General features: G+C 47.8%; 1 protein-coding gene across 1 annotated transcript; it reads left to right on the top strand.

Annotated features, from left to right (window-relative positions):
- The first annotated feature begins 7011 nt into the window (after positions 1 to 7011).
- POLR3H (RNA polymerase III subunit H) lies at positions 7012 to 14131 on the top strand. Its single transcript, XM_080350567.1, has 6 exons — positions 7012 to 7507; positions 8946 to 9042; positions 10666 to 10752; positions 11710 to 11773; positions 12411 to 12618; positions 13262 to 14131. The coding sequence occupies exons 1-6, from the start codon at positions 7397 to 7399 to the stop codon at positions 13313 to 13315; spliced, it is 621 nt and encodes a 206-aa protein (XP_080206693.1). The 5' UTR covers positions 7012 to 7396; the 3' UTR covers positions 13316 to 14131.
- The last annotated feature ends 1276 nt before the right edge of the window (positions 14132 to 15407 follow it).

The raw sequence follows: 15407 nt of genomic DNA, 5'->3' as shown, positions 1-15407 counted from the left end.
AAAATAAACTAGGCGGTTTGGGGGGGAATACACACTGACAGCATCCCCTCCCCAGCTAAGCCAATCACGCTCACAACTCCAGCGATCTCTGCCAAGATAGTCTTGCCTATGATATAGCTCGCTTAGCGCTAAAATATGAATGTCACCTTTATGGATCAATTATAAAAAGCTCCCTTAGGCAGTACCGGGCTGCCCAGTTCTCAGGGAGGCCTCGGGAGAAAGCAAGCAGGCTGCCAGATGCAAAGGGGAGGCAAAGGCAGAAGCCATCATGGAGGCTTGATTTACCTTTTAAGCATGTATGCATAATCATCACTCCCAAATACCAAGTTTGTGGGATTTGGGTTTTTTTGTTGTAGGTGTTTTTTGTTTTGTTTTGTTTTGTTTTTTAATTAGAATAGTGCCTGTTCAAAGACCTGGCACAAATGTCCTCGTCTGTGTCCTTCTTTCCTCCTTTGTGGCTCTAACTTGCCATCTGCAGGAATGAATAGTGCAGCCAGTCCCAAAGAAACCCCCATTCAAGTCCCCATCATTATCCGCCCGCTTTAATAAGACACAGTTTTTTACAAATCACCTCGCCCTCAACCGGCAATTGGAGAGCTGGGTCTCAGCTGATCTCAGCCCTCAGTGGCAAATCCCCGGCTATTTGCCCCCCAGCCAAAGCAGGCGTACAGCACCACCACCGCCACCCCTAGAGGAGTCATTGTCCCTGAGGCTGGTGGAGAATAACCAAACCTTAGGAGGGAAGTCATGCTTCACCCTCGCACCTCTCCGCCATCGAAAGGAAAAATCAGCTTTGAAAAGAAAAGGTGGAAAGCAAAGTTTAGCCCTCAGCTACAACGGCCCAGGCAAGCTGGATGGCCATTGTGCTTCCCCTCACTCACCTCCTCAGCAGCGATGGGCTCCCTGGAGCTGAGCTCTGCAAAGCATCGGTGCTCAGCAGGGCCCAACGCTCCTCCGCTGCCGTGCGAGGAGCAGCGGTCTCGCCTGCAGCCCGGCTCGGGGGGGCTTTCTGTGCCTGCCTGCCTGCTGATGGATCCGCGCTGTCTGATGTGTGTATGATGTGCGCCTCGCACACACACGCATCCACACGCCTTCCCCTGACGTCAGGGCCAGGCCAGGGGGAGCGGGCAGGTGGGAGGGATCAGGCTGGTCATTTCCAAGCTAGGCTTAAAGGAGCAAGTCTGGATGGGGGGCTGGAGGGGACAAGGGTCGGCCCCTGGGGGCTGCATCGCTCCAGTTACACAAAGTGACATGCATCGGTGGCACAGGTAGATGCAGTGGGGCAGCCCCCCAGGCTGCAGGGACAGTGGGTTGCGGCGTGGGAAGGAACCAGAGAGGGGATGGGGCTGGGAGGCCAGGTCTGGACCACAAGGGGTCCCCCATGATGGGTCAAACCTCTCCCCTGTCACCCTGAGTCCTGCCGGTCCTGCTGCAGCTGCTCTCCCCACCTGCCCAAGCCTGCAGCCCCCCAGCACCCACATGTGACATGGTGACCCCCCGCCCAGAGCAGAGGGTCATGGAGGGGCACATGCCACAAATCCACCCCACCATCCCACCCCCCTGCTCTGGGCCTGTGGCCCTCACAACCACAGGTGCTTTCTCAGGGTCTCATTTCTAGCAGTGCACTCTGCCAGCCACCTGACCCCAAAAGATCTTTCACCTCTGTTTTCCCCTGTGCCGGTGTCACCGCATTTGGGGGAGCCAGCACTGTGGGCAGAGGCAATGTCATAAATTCACCCGAGACTCTTCTCTCTTGGGGGTGCAGGGCAACGCGATGAGGATACAAATCAATCTGCTGCATCCGCTAGGGAATAGGGCGAGGAGTAATGGGGTTTAAACTGCAAGGAGCAAGACTGATGCTAGACATTAGGAAACACTTTCTACCAGAATAGACAGTTAATTACTCAAGTAGATTGCCTGGGGAAGCACCAGAGTCTCCATCACTGGAGGTTTTTAAGAACAGGCTGGGTAGGCATCCTTTTGGGGGAATTTAGGTGATATTGGCCTCATTTTGGAGCAGAAGAGAGGACCACACCAGCACCTTACCATGCAGATCTCTGTGATCCTGGAATAAAATTTGTAAGGACCCCAAACAGCCATGGCATTGTGTAAGCACTGCAAGGAGCTGTCACAGTCATCTCATGACATGGGGTGTGGGTTGGTTTTGGTTTCCTAAACATGACTCTTTCCTCAAGTCATTCTAAGTAGCTGAACATGATGGTTCCAACTGGACCTGTTCCACCAAAGACCCTGGGGCTGCAGGGTGGTGTACAAGTTGTGTGGGAAGCCGTGAGGGATGGCGCAGTGTCAGGAGACGGGGTCACGACTGCTCTGCCTTGCTGTGTCCATCCACCTGGGTAGCTGAGTGTTGATCTGTGTCTATGCCAGGGGCTTTAGCAGAGGGACACAAAGCAGTTGTGTCTCTCCTGTCAACAAACTGTAGTGCAGAAAAAGGCTCCACAGACAGAAGAGCCCAGCCCATGGCAAGGCCGCCAAGAAGCACTGAAACCCCACATGCTGCCGGGTTCTGCCATTGCCCATCACACTCTGCTTGCAACTTTTCAGGCAGTTTTCTGTGACAAAACAGGAGCCCCATTCACCCCTTACAGACACGACAGCGCTCATCTCCCCAGTCTGCTCTTGAAACGCTTGCAAAAGAAGGGGAGGAGAAGCCCAGCCAGCTCTCCAAGTTTCTCCTGAGATGGTCCGTCCTCTCCTGGGGGACAGCTCTATGCATCCAGTCCAGGAGCTGGAAACAGCTGGAGGCCAGAAGAGTGCTGGGGACGTGTGCGTTCATTTAACATGGAATATCATAAATACCTGTGCTCCCCTGCCTGTCTGGTGGCACATGAGGGTTAGCTGTGTGCACAGCTACACATGTTGAACAAAATAACCTGCGCACAGGAGATGAGTGTCAGAACCGGACTCTCCCACATAGTCGCCACAGGCTCGGGGAACGGGAGCTCACAGCGCGTTTGAAGGTGGCTCTGGGCATGCGCTGCAGCACAGAAGGCAGAGAGTCTAAAGCACGTAAAAATGATAAAAGGAGAAGAGGGAAAGCTTTGATCAAACAGAGAGTGGGAGCGGGGGTGCCAGAGATGCCTGCAGAGATGGAAGCAAAAGCAGGAGTTTGGAGGACTTTGTAGGTGAGAAGATACGTAATTCCTCTGGAGTCAATCAAAGGAGGGCCAGAGCAGCCTAGATGCAAATTACCACTCAGCTCCTCCAACGTCCCTAAGCCTGTTTTCCCCAAAAGCCGTGGAGATGTGTGGGCAGAGGAGATCTTAAACAAAATAACTTGGGGGTTTCTTTAATTTTCCTCCCAGTTTCTGAGCCTTCAGGTAACTTCAGATAGTATTTTCCAGTTTTCCTGTACAATTGTGAGATTAAGGAATGTCTGGGATTTTCTCTGAGTGCCACAAAGACCCTTGTGCAACCCCTGGATTCCAGCAGCCGAAGGTTAAAAAAACCCCAGCAACTGAGAACCATGCCCACAATGTCAGAAAAGCCCCAATACTGCTGAGAGAGACTCTAGAGACTTTATGGTTATGTACTGAAAGGTGTGTTCAGGCACTGCAGGTTTGTGCATATTCATTTTGTCAGTACTACTGGGACAAAAAAAGAACACTCAGCAAAATGAGGCTGTTCACACAATCTACGACACCAAGATACCTTTCACTGTAGCGTTAAATGTAGCATAACCCTGAGCGCTATCAATAGCTGAGTTGAGACAACACCCATGTTTTACAGGGCAAAGTTTGGCTTTTGTTATATTTTTACATTGGAGACAGTGCTTATGAAACAGGGAGAACATGGCGGGTAACAGAGCAATATCTGTCAGGTGTACGAAGGCCCCAGCACACATCACTGGGGATCAGGGTGTTATCAGCAAAGCATGAAACTGGAAATCACTTCCCACAGCCTGTGACATTACTGGTGGAGGCTGAGACATTGCCAAACTCAGGTCTGGTGGTGTCTCTTCCCACATTTCAATTCCATTTCCTCAGAGTATATATCAAAGTGCTTACAAGTTTCATCACCACACATAGCTGCGTAGAGGAGAAACTTCTTTACTTTGAGGGTGCCAGAACATTGGAACAGGTTGCCCGGAGAGGTTGTGGAGTCTCCTGCTCTGGAGACATTCAAGACTTGCCTGGACACATTCCTGTGTGATCTGCTCTGGGTGACCCTGCCTTAGCAGATGGGTTGGACTAGATGATCTCCAGAGGTCCCTTCCAATCCCAACCATGCTGTGATTCTATGATCCTGACACCCTCACCAAGGAACGGCCTGCAGCGTTCAACCCTTATTAGCAATCACAGAACTGATACAGGAGGGAGAGATTCTGCACACCCTCATCCTAGAAGATCTTGTATAGTGCTTGCATTTTACGAGACACCAGAGACTCAACCGTAAGACACCAGCCAGTATGAAGCCAGGCTCATCGCTGTTTTTTTGGGATCAGGCTGGATTGAGATGCACCACCTTCATACTGGGTACCCAACAGCACCCGAAGGGACATGGCTATTGGAAGCATGAAAAGTACTAGCCCAAGGATGGGCTAGAAACGGAAGTGTGATAGGTCTCTGTCCAAATCTACTTCTTCTCCCCATCTCCCCTGTTCTCCCAGGTATTCAGCCCGCTGCTCCCCTGAGCCCTACCCTTATTTAATCCTACAATTCTCATATACAAAAACAGCCAGCATGATCACTTTGCCAGTACCAACAGTACCTAACTTCTACTTCCTTGTGTGATACCAAGGCTCTTTGTTCACCTGCCATCAGAAGAGGGACAGGAACTATTCACTCGTCTGAAAAAGTAGCTACAGACACCCACAAAATCTGCGCTTCAGATAAAGGTCAAACCTTGCGCTACCAGACCTGCATGAGGCCATGACAGAACAGCGAGGGATGCGGCACGTGTGCCAGCAGAACTGTGCCGCGCCGAGATTAGCGCAGCTGCCACTGCTGCGCAGGAGAAAGGAGCCTTTGTGAGGTTCCCTGAAGTAGGACGAGAAGCGCAAGGAGCGCTGAGGATTGGGGTTGAGGTGTTCCGATAGAGCGCTCCTTGCTGAGACAGCAGGTGATGCTCCAAAAAAAATGCTGCTCTTTCAGGTGACAGGGGAAAAATTGTTTCTGAGCCCGCCATCTAATACAAACATGCCAAACGTGTGCAGACCAGCCATGTTAATTTAAACAAACAAACACACAAAAAAACAACATGCAAAAAAACCCAACACACAATCCAACAAATGCTGGTGAAACAGGAGTAACTGCGATGAGATCAGAAACCCCTTGCCCAAGACAGGTATCTTGTTAATGAAGCCTAGCCACAGTGTTTTCAGTCCCATTTTCCTCTTCCTTCTCCAAGACAGCTCAACATTTAATGATTTCTTATCTAAAACACTCATTACTGTCCCGCTGGGGGGTGCGGGGGATGACATATTTAGCCTTTGCATCAAAGCCATTACGCTGACAGTGCAGTTCTGACTGTCAGCCAGAGATGTTTGGTTTTCCTGGCAAACCTTTTTTTAAGCACACTTCAAACAACCTCCTTTAATTTTTTCCCCACTAAATTTTCAAACATGGGCACGGCACCTTGTTTCCCACCATCCCTTGTGCTGCCTTCCTTTGCTGCAGAACACACTGGGACCTGTAAAATCATATCACGGGGATTTTTTTTTTTGTAATTAACACTTGGAATAAATTATTCCAGCTCTGTGTGGTGCCAATTTGTACTTGATAACAACCTTGACCACAGTATTGGGGAGGTGCCACTGTGAAAATATCTTCTAGGCACAAGGCAGTAAAAGCCCGAGTTTTGCTGTAGAAGCGGGCAAACAGCTGAAGTATTGGCTCTTGGAGAAGCGTGAACTTTGGTCTCTGCTGCCCTGTTGGGTTTGAAGCTTATGAAAACGTTAAATCATAGACTCATAGGATCATAGAATGTTAGGGATTGGAAGGGACCTGGAAAGATCATCCAGTCCAATCCCCCCGCTGGAGCAGGAACACCTAGATGAGGTTACACAGGAATGTGTCCAGGTGGGTTTTGAATGTCTCCAGAGAAGGAGACTCCACAACCCCCCTGGGCAGCCTGTTCCAGTGGGATTATATGATTAAATGAGATTATAGTAACTGTCAAGAGAGGTTCTCCTCCCTCTTTACTGTGGCCTGGTGAGACCACATCTGGAATATCGTGTCCAGTTCTGGGCCCCTCAGTTCAAGAAGGACAGGGAACTGCTGGAGAGAGTCCAGCACAGGGCAACGAAGATGATGAAGGGAGCAGAGCATCTCCCTTATGAGGAAAGGCTGAGGGAGCCGGGTCTCTTTAGTTTGGAGGAGGCTGAGGGGTGACCTCATTAATGTTTACAAATATATAAATGGTGTCATGAGGATGCAGCCAGGCTCTTCTTGGTGACAAAAAATGGTAGGACAAGGGGTAATGGATTCAAACTGCAACACAAGAGGTTCCAGTCAAATCTGAGAACAAACTTCTCAGTGAGGGTGACAACACTGGAACAGGCTGCCCAGGGGGTTGTGGAGTCTCCTTCTCTGGGGACATTCAAAACCCGCCTGGAAACCTTCCTGTGTAACCTCATCCAGGTGTTCCTGCTCCTGCAGGGGGATTGGACTGGATGATCTTTCCAGGTCCCTTCCAATCCCAAACATACCGTGATTCTGTGCAACTGTGGGTTGTTTGGGGTGGAGCAACAGATGTGACACGGGCAGTCGCCTGTGAGGGTGGTGGGGGGGTAGGGCAGGTACAGAACTCCAGGAGCCTGGAGGCCTTTCCACGTTTACACTGATCCAAACCACCTTCCCACAGAGGCCACCAGGATCCCCGCAGCGCAACAGGTAACGCAAGAAAGACCCCACCCCGCACCGAGCCGAGCCGAGCCGATCGGTGACAAAATGGCGCCTCGCTCCGCCCCCGCGCCCCGTGAGCGCTCCGTATCCCCGTCAATCAAGGCGCAGGCCCACCCGCCGAGGGCGATTGGCTGAGGCGCCGGAAGTACCGTGAGGTAGGGAATGCGCGTGGGGAGGCAGGTGGGTGAGGAGCGGCTGCGTTGGTCCGGGCGGGCTCCCCCGCTCTGGGCTTGCCCGCCGCCCTCCGCCCGGCTGCCGAGCGGCGTGGCTGGCGGTGCCCACCCCTCCCGTTACGGCGGCGGCTGCCTGGCTGCCGACCCCCGGTAGTGGTTGCGTGGCCGCTGTGAACCTTCCCCCCCGCTCCGTAACGGCCGTTGCACGGGCGCCTTCAACCCCTCATCCCCTCATAACCGGGGCGGTGCCCCCCGAGCTCCGCGCAAGCCGTCGGGGTGGCTTCCCAGGCCGGCCCCTGTCAGTTGTTGGGGGTCAGGGTTGTGCTCTGGGTCTCCTCCGCCCTGCTCCGTGCCGCCATGTTTGTCCTGGTCGAGATGACCGACACGGTCAGAATTCCTCCCTGGCAGTTTGAAAGGAAACTGAACGAATCCATTGCTGAAGAGCTAAACAAGAAATTGGCCAACAAGGTAAAGTGTGAGTCACGTATAGGTTGGTGCAGGTGTCATCACGTCCCTTCCCTTTATCTGTTCCTGATGAGATGTGCGAGTGAGGTGTCAGAATTGTTTGGATGTGAAGACCATCCCCAGCAACTGAAATATCGAGACTATAAACAAAGACGCAGCCATATATCATCTCAAAAGGAATTTTTTCTAACGGCTACTGCTGTGATGGGAAGGTACTGAAATGCCAGATGAGGCAGAGAAGTGAGAGGAACTGCTGGTCTGTGTGTAGAGTAGCAATCTGAAAAACTAATATGAGCAGTCTACAACTACCTGAAATGAGGTTGTAGCATGAAGGATGTTGGTCTCTTCTCCCAAATAGCAAGTGATAGGATGAGAGAAAATGGCCTCAAGTTGCACCAAGGGAGGTTCAGATTGGATATTAGGAAAAAATTTCTCCATGGAAGGGGTTGTCAGGCATTGGAACAGGCTGCCCAGGGAAGCAGTGGAGTCACCATCCCTGGAGGTGTTTAAAAGACATTTAGATGAGGTTCTTAGGGACGTGGTTTAGTGCCAGGGTTAGGTTATGGTTGGACTTGGTGATCCTGAGGGTGTCTTCCAACTGAGGTGATTCTATGAGTGGGAGAATTTTTAAAAAGATGATGCAAATAAATGTAGAACAATAATAATGGAAGAGACATTGAAATGTTAATAGCTGTTTTGGTCTGTGCTTAGTATGTGAAATATGCTGTGACAGCAAGAAATTGGTGCAGGATATAAACGAGTGTTATGTCACAGACCAGGAGGTCCAGTTTCCCTGTGCAGCCCCTGGGACTGTGATTACCACATAGCTTTGTGTGAGGCAGGAGCAAAACTCAAAGTGCGGCTTGGGAACGTAGCTCAAAAGAACAACCTGAAGCGATGGAGCGTTGTGAACAGCAGATTATGCAGACAAGTTATTTTGTAGGCTATGAAGCTGTTTCAGAAGTGGCAGAGAAGCCAAGAGTTTTTGTCTCTGCCCACGGCTAATATAATTTAAGACAAAGGCAAGCCCAGAGGCTTCTGAGAGTACAACTGCAGCGAATAGTGTGTTTAGCCTTTGGACAAGCTATGGGGCTGGTGAATGATGTCTGTGGGCAACTGTTCACTGTTTTGGAGGCTCAACTTCTCTCACCACTGATAGTTACCCCAAGGTTTTCTGTTTGTAGCGGCGCTCTTTCAAGTGCCAATGAAAACATCTCCTGTAACACTTGAATGAGCTGGGGGTTTCCCTGCAATGTGGTGTGTTTGGGGCCAGGGCTGTTGAAGGGACTGCACCAAAACACCTTCCTTCCCATCTTGCCACCTTTCTGTTGCCTTCTTTTGAAAAGGTGTGTGCAGTGTATAAATTGATGGTTTGCTTGAATTAACCTGTTGGCTTGCTTAATTTATTGCTTTTAAATGACTTTTTTTCTTCTTTGAGCAGGTTGTGTACAATGTTGGCCTCTGCATCTGTCTGTATGATATCACAAAACTGGAAGATTCATACATATTTCCTGGAGATGGTGCATCACATACCAAAGGTATGTTTTTGTCCTCAGTTATATAGTTTTGTGGAAGGTTAGTGATCCGGCAGTGTAAAGTGATTTCAGTTGTTAGGGAAAGTAAATGAAAAGGACCGTACTGATGTCCATAGCCTTAACTCTGTTCCTGTTGGGAGGGCAGGAGGAACATGGCAAAAGTCTTTTACCTTTGCATTTTTGGGTACAAATGCAGCTTTAAGATAGCCAGTCCTGTTTGCATCTCCAGCCATAAGCGTGGGATAAGGAAAACATTCATTTAATTTAAAATTACTGGAACTGTGCACATAGAAAATAAGTTGTATTAATTGTTCTGTGTTTGTCTAGTATTTTCTTCTTTTTGAAGCTTATTTCCCCTAGCTAGAATGTTGAAATATGTTTCTAAATATAACATTCGTAGAGCATTTGATGCTGTTTTCCTAGTTGGAAGTTTTGCTACATTTTTGTTTGAGTCTTAGACAGATCTGGTTCAGCATACATCTCTAGTGACTTTTTCTAAAATAAGAAATGACTAATTTATTTACTTTTGACTTTTGGCGAATCTGAGTGAAAACTGAAAGGAAATGCATAAAAGCAAATTTAATATATTTTTTAAGGTGAAATAAGTTTCTTTAAGCTGGAAAGAGGCACATTTTTCTAGCTTTAATGTTCAGTACAGAAACATGGCATGAGCAAATGAACTGTTTCCTGTTAGAGGGCAATGGGACTCATGGTATGTGGCTCCCCTTTGTCTAAATTTTAACTCAGTAGAAATTGCTCCCTGCAACTAAAAGCTTCTCTAATACTGAAGGAGGATGGCAGGCTTTCCTGCTTGCTTTAATCTCCATTCAGCTGTTTAACTTTGAATTACTCCTTGAACTGAAACAAGAGAATATATTCTCTCTGAGTTTGGGGAAAAAAGTCTCATGCTTTCAGAATCTGGGGTAGCACTTCAATAAATCCTGCTGTATCTGGTAATAGCTCTTTCTTTAACATGCTACCTGATTTTATGTAAAAGAGGAGTGCAAAGTATGGACAGCTAAAATGATGTTAAATTGCTCGTAAGCATTGTTTGGCTAAGATGGGCTTAGTGTAGCCTTCTTATAAATTATAAATTATGTTAGAAACGTAATTTAATTTAACCTGGGTGAAAAATGCAGTCGTGTCAGATAATCATATTTACTCTGATAATATTTGATATCAAATATTTAATTTAAAGAATACACATCATTGCTGACAAAAATAGAAGGAGCAGAAGTATTACAAGAAAGTATAATTTCAACTGGTATTCTTGGCCTTGAAACATTGTGCGGGAATGCTCGCACCATAACTAAAGCAGAGGCTCTGCTCCATATTCTTCATTGATAGTTTTATTCTGTGAACTTAAACTCTTGAAAGCTTAATGAGCAGACAACAGGAGGCAGTTGATCAGCCACTGTCTTAATACATACAAAGCAGTTAGGAATCTGGACTTTTACTCCTGTTCTTCTATCTAATCATTGCCTGTAAGGAAATTGTAAAAGAAGGTGGGTAGGTATTTTAGATGGCATATGGGATGTGGGATTTTGTTTTAATGGCTGCCACCCTGTGGAAGGAGTACAGTTCACTAATGTGGGCATAAACATTAATGATCTGTTTTCTTTTAAGTGCATTTCCGCTACGTGGTCTTCCACCCCTTCCTGGATGAGATTCTGATTGGACAGATTAAAAGCTGCAGTCAGGACGGCGTTCACGGTAAACCTGGCTGTGCGAGGGACACGTGAGCTGCAGAGCTCTTGGTCTGGTCTGTTGCAGTGCTGTGCTTTCAGGTGGTGCAGTGCTGCCTGTGGGCTGGTTACAGACTGTTCCTGGCCTCTGGCAGCTTCCCTGGCCCTTGGTTTTTCATCTGTGCTCCCTTCCCCTTTTGTCATTCCTGTACATGCCCAAGAACAGGCATCTGGAGCATAGATTGGATTTGTTCTCTCACTTCAGTTAGCAGAACTTGGTCTTTTGTTTTGTTTTTAAAGTGGTGATGTCAGCTTGTGTTCGTCTGATGCATCTTCCCTGTAGTTCTGTGCAAATTTGTGATGGTTTCCTGTACCTGAAAACATGGCACAGGAATGTCTTTGTGAGCACAAAGTGCAGTCAGATTCACAGAATACATAACTGATGAGTTGCTTTTCTTTCTTGTAGGAGTCTTCCATGCAAGCGAGCTCCTCTGCTCAGTTATTAAGTTAGAACAATAAGGTTATCTTGGGTGCACTTGTTGCTGAATTTGGGCTTGTCCATTCTCTGATAAAATTAAACATCATGAAACCTCAAAGGGGAGGTGGGGGCTGTTCTAACCTTATACTGGTGTTTATTTAGCATGTTAGCTCTGTGATTTCTAAGCTCTTTTCTATTACAGACCTCTATAGGCTCACTCATTTCTTGGAATGCTTTCATTTCCCATCCTGCTCCAAACAGCCTTTTCCTTTCTCAGTGGGCACAAAGACTGTGCCCTCTGTTCCTGTATTTAGCTTCAGCTGGGTGGTTGCTTTGATGCCAACTGAAATTGAACGTTGTGGCTCAAAGAATAATTCCTGCATGATCTCAGTTGTCCATCCTGAAAGAGGAAGGAGAATGAATCTAAGAAATGCATTTTAGGAATCGCTGTGGTGCAGCATTTGCAAAGAACTGTTTTCAGTCTTAATCAAATTCATTTCTCCACAGTTTCTATTGGATTCTTTGATGATATTGTCATCCCACCAGAATCCCTGCAGCAGCCAGCTAAGTTGTATCCTTTGATCACCTTGGATAACTTCACTACTTCATTTCAAAAGATTGTGCAGTGCTGGCCCAACAGGCATTCACTGCCACAACAATGAAGGTGCTCAGTGGCAGAAGCGAAGCTGTTGTGTCGGGCCAGTCCCGCAGACTGTTATCACAGCGAGACAGGCCTCACGCTTAGGAGGTTTTGCAGGACCATTGTGCCCACTGAGAGAAATGAATGGCAGCGTCCCCTGAACAGACGCATTGTAATCCCTGACGCTGGTCTTGACTGTTGCTGAGGACAGAACGTCGCTTTTACCACACCGTGTCACGTCTAGATACGTGGTGTGTCTAATATACTTGGTTGTGGTAGACAGTGTCGTCTTGGGTTTGAGCGGTTTTGTTTGTGTGTGGGTTTTTTGTTGTTGAGTTTTTCTGTGGGAGTAACCCCAGCTCTGCCCAGCAGTGCACACCTTGAAGCAGCAAAATCGGAAACAAAGTGGGGGTCCTGCGCCGTGCAGGTGATGACCTAGGACAGGTTGTTGTGGTTTGAGAAATACTTGTGAAAATGCTTTGAATTGAGTCTTTTCCTGAAAATGCCAGGACGTGATCTATCAGGCCAAATGCTGATTGTTTCCATCCTTAACCTGTGGCGTGGCCAGCGATGAGGCAGAGCAGGTGTGGGTGTGGGAATACGAGACAGAAGAAGGAGCCCATGACCTGTACATGGACATTGGGGAGGAGATCCGCTTTCGAGTTGTGGATGAAACATTTGTTGATACATCACCGACAGGTCCAAGCTCTGCAGAGGCTTCCACTTCAAATGCCACCGAAGAAGTCCAAAAGAAAGAGGCGCCCTACACTCTTGTGGTAACTATGTGCATAATTCACAGGACTCTGCGAACGTTGTGGTTTATTCTATGTCTAAAATAGCATTCCTTTCCCAAGGAACTGATTGCTTTAAGCTGACTATGAGGCAAACAGAGTCACAAAACGAAAGGAGTGGAAAAAGGGAGAAACAAGATTGTTCTTGTGATCACTGTGTGTTTGCATTGGAATACTTTGTGGTTGTTGGTGGAGTTCCCCTGGGAAGGCTGATTTAAAGCAGACTCTGGATGCAGGAGCTGCAGGTAGTGAGCACAGAGCTGGGACAAGCACATCAGGGTTTACACAGCAGCTAAACAGTCTTTGCCATGCTTTGGGGTAAGACCCACGATGTGTACAGGGCAAGAGATGGATCTAAACCAAGGAAAGCTGTTTTCTCCCAGCTGGAGTGTGTTGAGACAGTGGAGGTGGAATGGGCAAGTGCTTGATTTTCAATGGTTGAATGTTCAGTTTAGTGATGACAAGGTTTAAAGGAGTCTGGGGAAGTGCTGGGCAGTCTCTGACAAGAAAAAATAGTGACTACCTCCTCCACAACTCATGGGGGAGAGATTTGACATTTTTATGCATTTACTCCTGTATTCTCTTTGCAGTTGACAGTTACACGCTCTGTTCTTCTCTCTGTGAACAGGGATCAATCAGTGAGCCGGGCCTGGGCCTCCTGTCGTGGTGGACAAACAGCTAGCTGCAGTCAGAGCCTGCTCCGCAGAAAGGCTTTCCAGTGGATGTTTGGAGGATTGTGGGATCATGCTGGTGCTCATTGCTCCTCTGAAGCTGAATGAGAAATTAGACCTGTCAGTCTCTGTTTCTCCTTCAGCTTCCAACCTGCCAGATCAAGACAGTCTCTTTCAAGAAATGTCTTCACTGATCTGTAGAAGTGAATTTACAGGCACAAAAAGCCTGGAGCACAGCAGCAACAAACTCAGCTGGAGCTTTGGTCTCCTGCCCTGCAGGGAAAACTGGGGAGGTCTTTCCTTGCCTGAGTTAAGAAGGGAGTTGACTTTGGTGAGTGAAAGCAAGAGAGAATGCCTGTCACAAAGTATTGCTTCCTTGGGCTGAGAGCTTGGTCTTGGAGGGGTAGAAACCTGCCCTTCTTTTGATGGGAAATAAAGAAGAAACAGCCAAAGAATAAACAGAGGTGTGGTACACTGGAGACCTGGAAAATGCTGCTGCTGGGAGGGCAAGGGTCACTTTCTGCTAAGAGTGGGAACTGAACCCATGGGTGAAGTCAGCCAAAGAGAACTGGAATGGCAGTTAATTTACCCAAAAGTAATTTAGGCGCTATGAAGATGACCACTGTGGAAGGCTACAGGCTGCTTATTGTGCTGAATGGAAATACTTCATTGGGTGGGCTGTATTTATGTAGAATGAGCTAAACTTTGCAGCAGTTTGGCTGAAAATACATAATTATGAACTGAAATGGACCAGGGCTGCTTTGAGCAAGTTAAATACTTGTTTGTGGGGGGTGTGTTAATACCAGAAGTGGAATAAATAGTAAAAAAAAAACCCACACAGCCTGCCTTCCTGTACAATTTGTGGGGAAACTATTAGCTTCCTGCCTAGCAGGAAGAAAAAAGTTGCCTCCTGCGGCTTAGCTACTTGGATTTCAAGGCAGACAGTGTTGAGCCCAACACTTTGCTCTAACAGCCAATAACAAACAATTGCCATCACCCTTCCTGACAGCAGTGAAAAGAAAGGGGGGAACAAAACAGTGAGTAAAATCTATGCAGGGCACATTGCCAAGAGAGTGATGCCACACATAATTACAAAGGCAGCCACGCTTGGCAGGAAGGGGCTGTAATTCCCTGGGATAGCGGGTCTGTTAAACCTCCAACTGTGGAAACAAAGCCTGAGTCACCAGGGCCCTCCCTGCAGTGTTGTTAGAACCCCTTAATTCCAAACTGTTATTCCTGGTGCATTGCCCTAATTAAAAGGGAGCCTGGAATTCTTTATGTTCACATAGTAGCTGAGGTCCATCTGCTCAGACAACAGGCTGCACTGAATGCCATCTATGGAGCAGTAGTGCTCAGATACCCGGTCATCTAGACATGGTGGAAAACTGCTGGAGAACATCACAAGGTGGAAATTCAGGTGAAGTGAGTTAAGAGCCTTAACCCCCAAAGAGGCTTCCACAGAGACTGTTCTGGGGTAGCCCCTGGGTGGGGGGAAGAGACAGCCCAGATCCCTCCAAGTAGCTGTTGTGCTCAGGCCCCTTTCAGAGCTCCCAGGAGTGGAGCAAGGTGGTAGCTGTTTTATTTTACATGCTGATCTAATGAGAGACTCCTCAACAGCAGTCTCCTGTGGTGGAAAAGGCAAGCTGTGCTTGAGGAAACCAGTTTACTGGTGCACAGTGCTGCAAAAGCATATAAATCACTTGCTCCTTGCAAGTTTGTCATTGCTGCAGTAGTGTCACTCTTGCCCTGGGCAGGAATGTAGTTGGGAAGGTGGTGATAAGTCATGCATGTAGCCTGCAGCAGTTCATGTCAAGGGAGGAACTAGAGAGCAGTGAGGGCTCTTTTTTAACTGTGTGTTTTTGTGCACAGCAGTGATTTACAGAGTATGAACTTGGCAGGTACCAATTCTGCATCTCCAAGAAGTTCTCTTCCACCTTCCCAGCAACAGTGACAGGAGAAGCAGGGGCTAAAGAGCAGGATTATGAATATAAAAACACAAGGCAGAAAGCATGTTTACATTCTTTATTTTCATTTTATTTCTTTAGCCATCACTAAAGTGAATGGGCAGAAAATAACCAACTGAGCAGACAAACCCAACTTAGC

Source organism: Nesoenas mayeri, assembly GCF_963082525.1.
Source record: "Nesoenas mayeri genome assembly, chromosome: 1".
In the NCBI taxonomy this organism is placed as follows: Eukaryota; Metazoa; Chordata; class Aves; order Columbiformes; family Columbidae; genus Nesoenas; species Nesoenas mayeri.
Note: the sequence above shows the minus strand (reverse complement) of the source record. Positions and strands in the feature narration are given on the sequence as shown.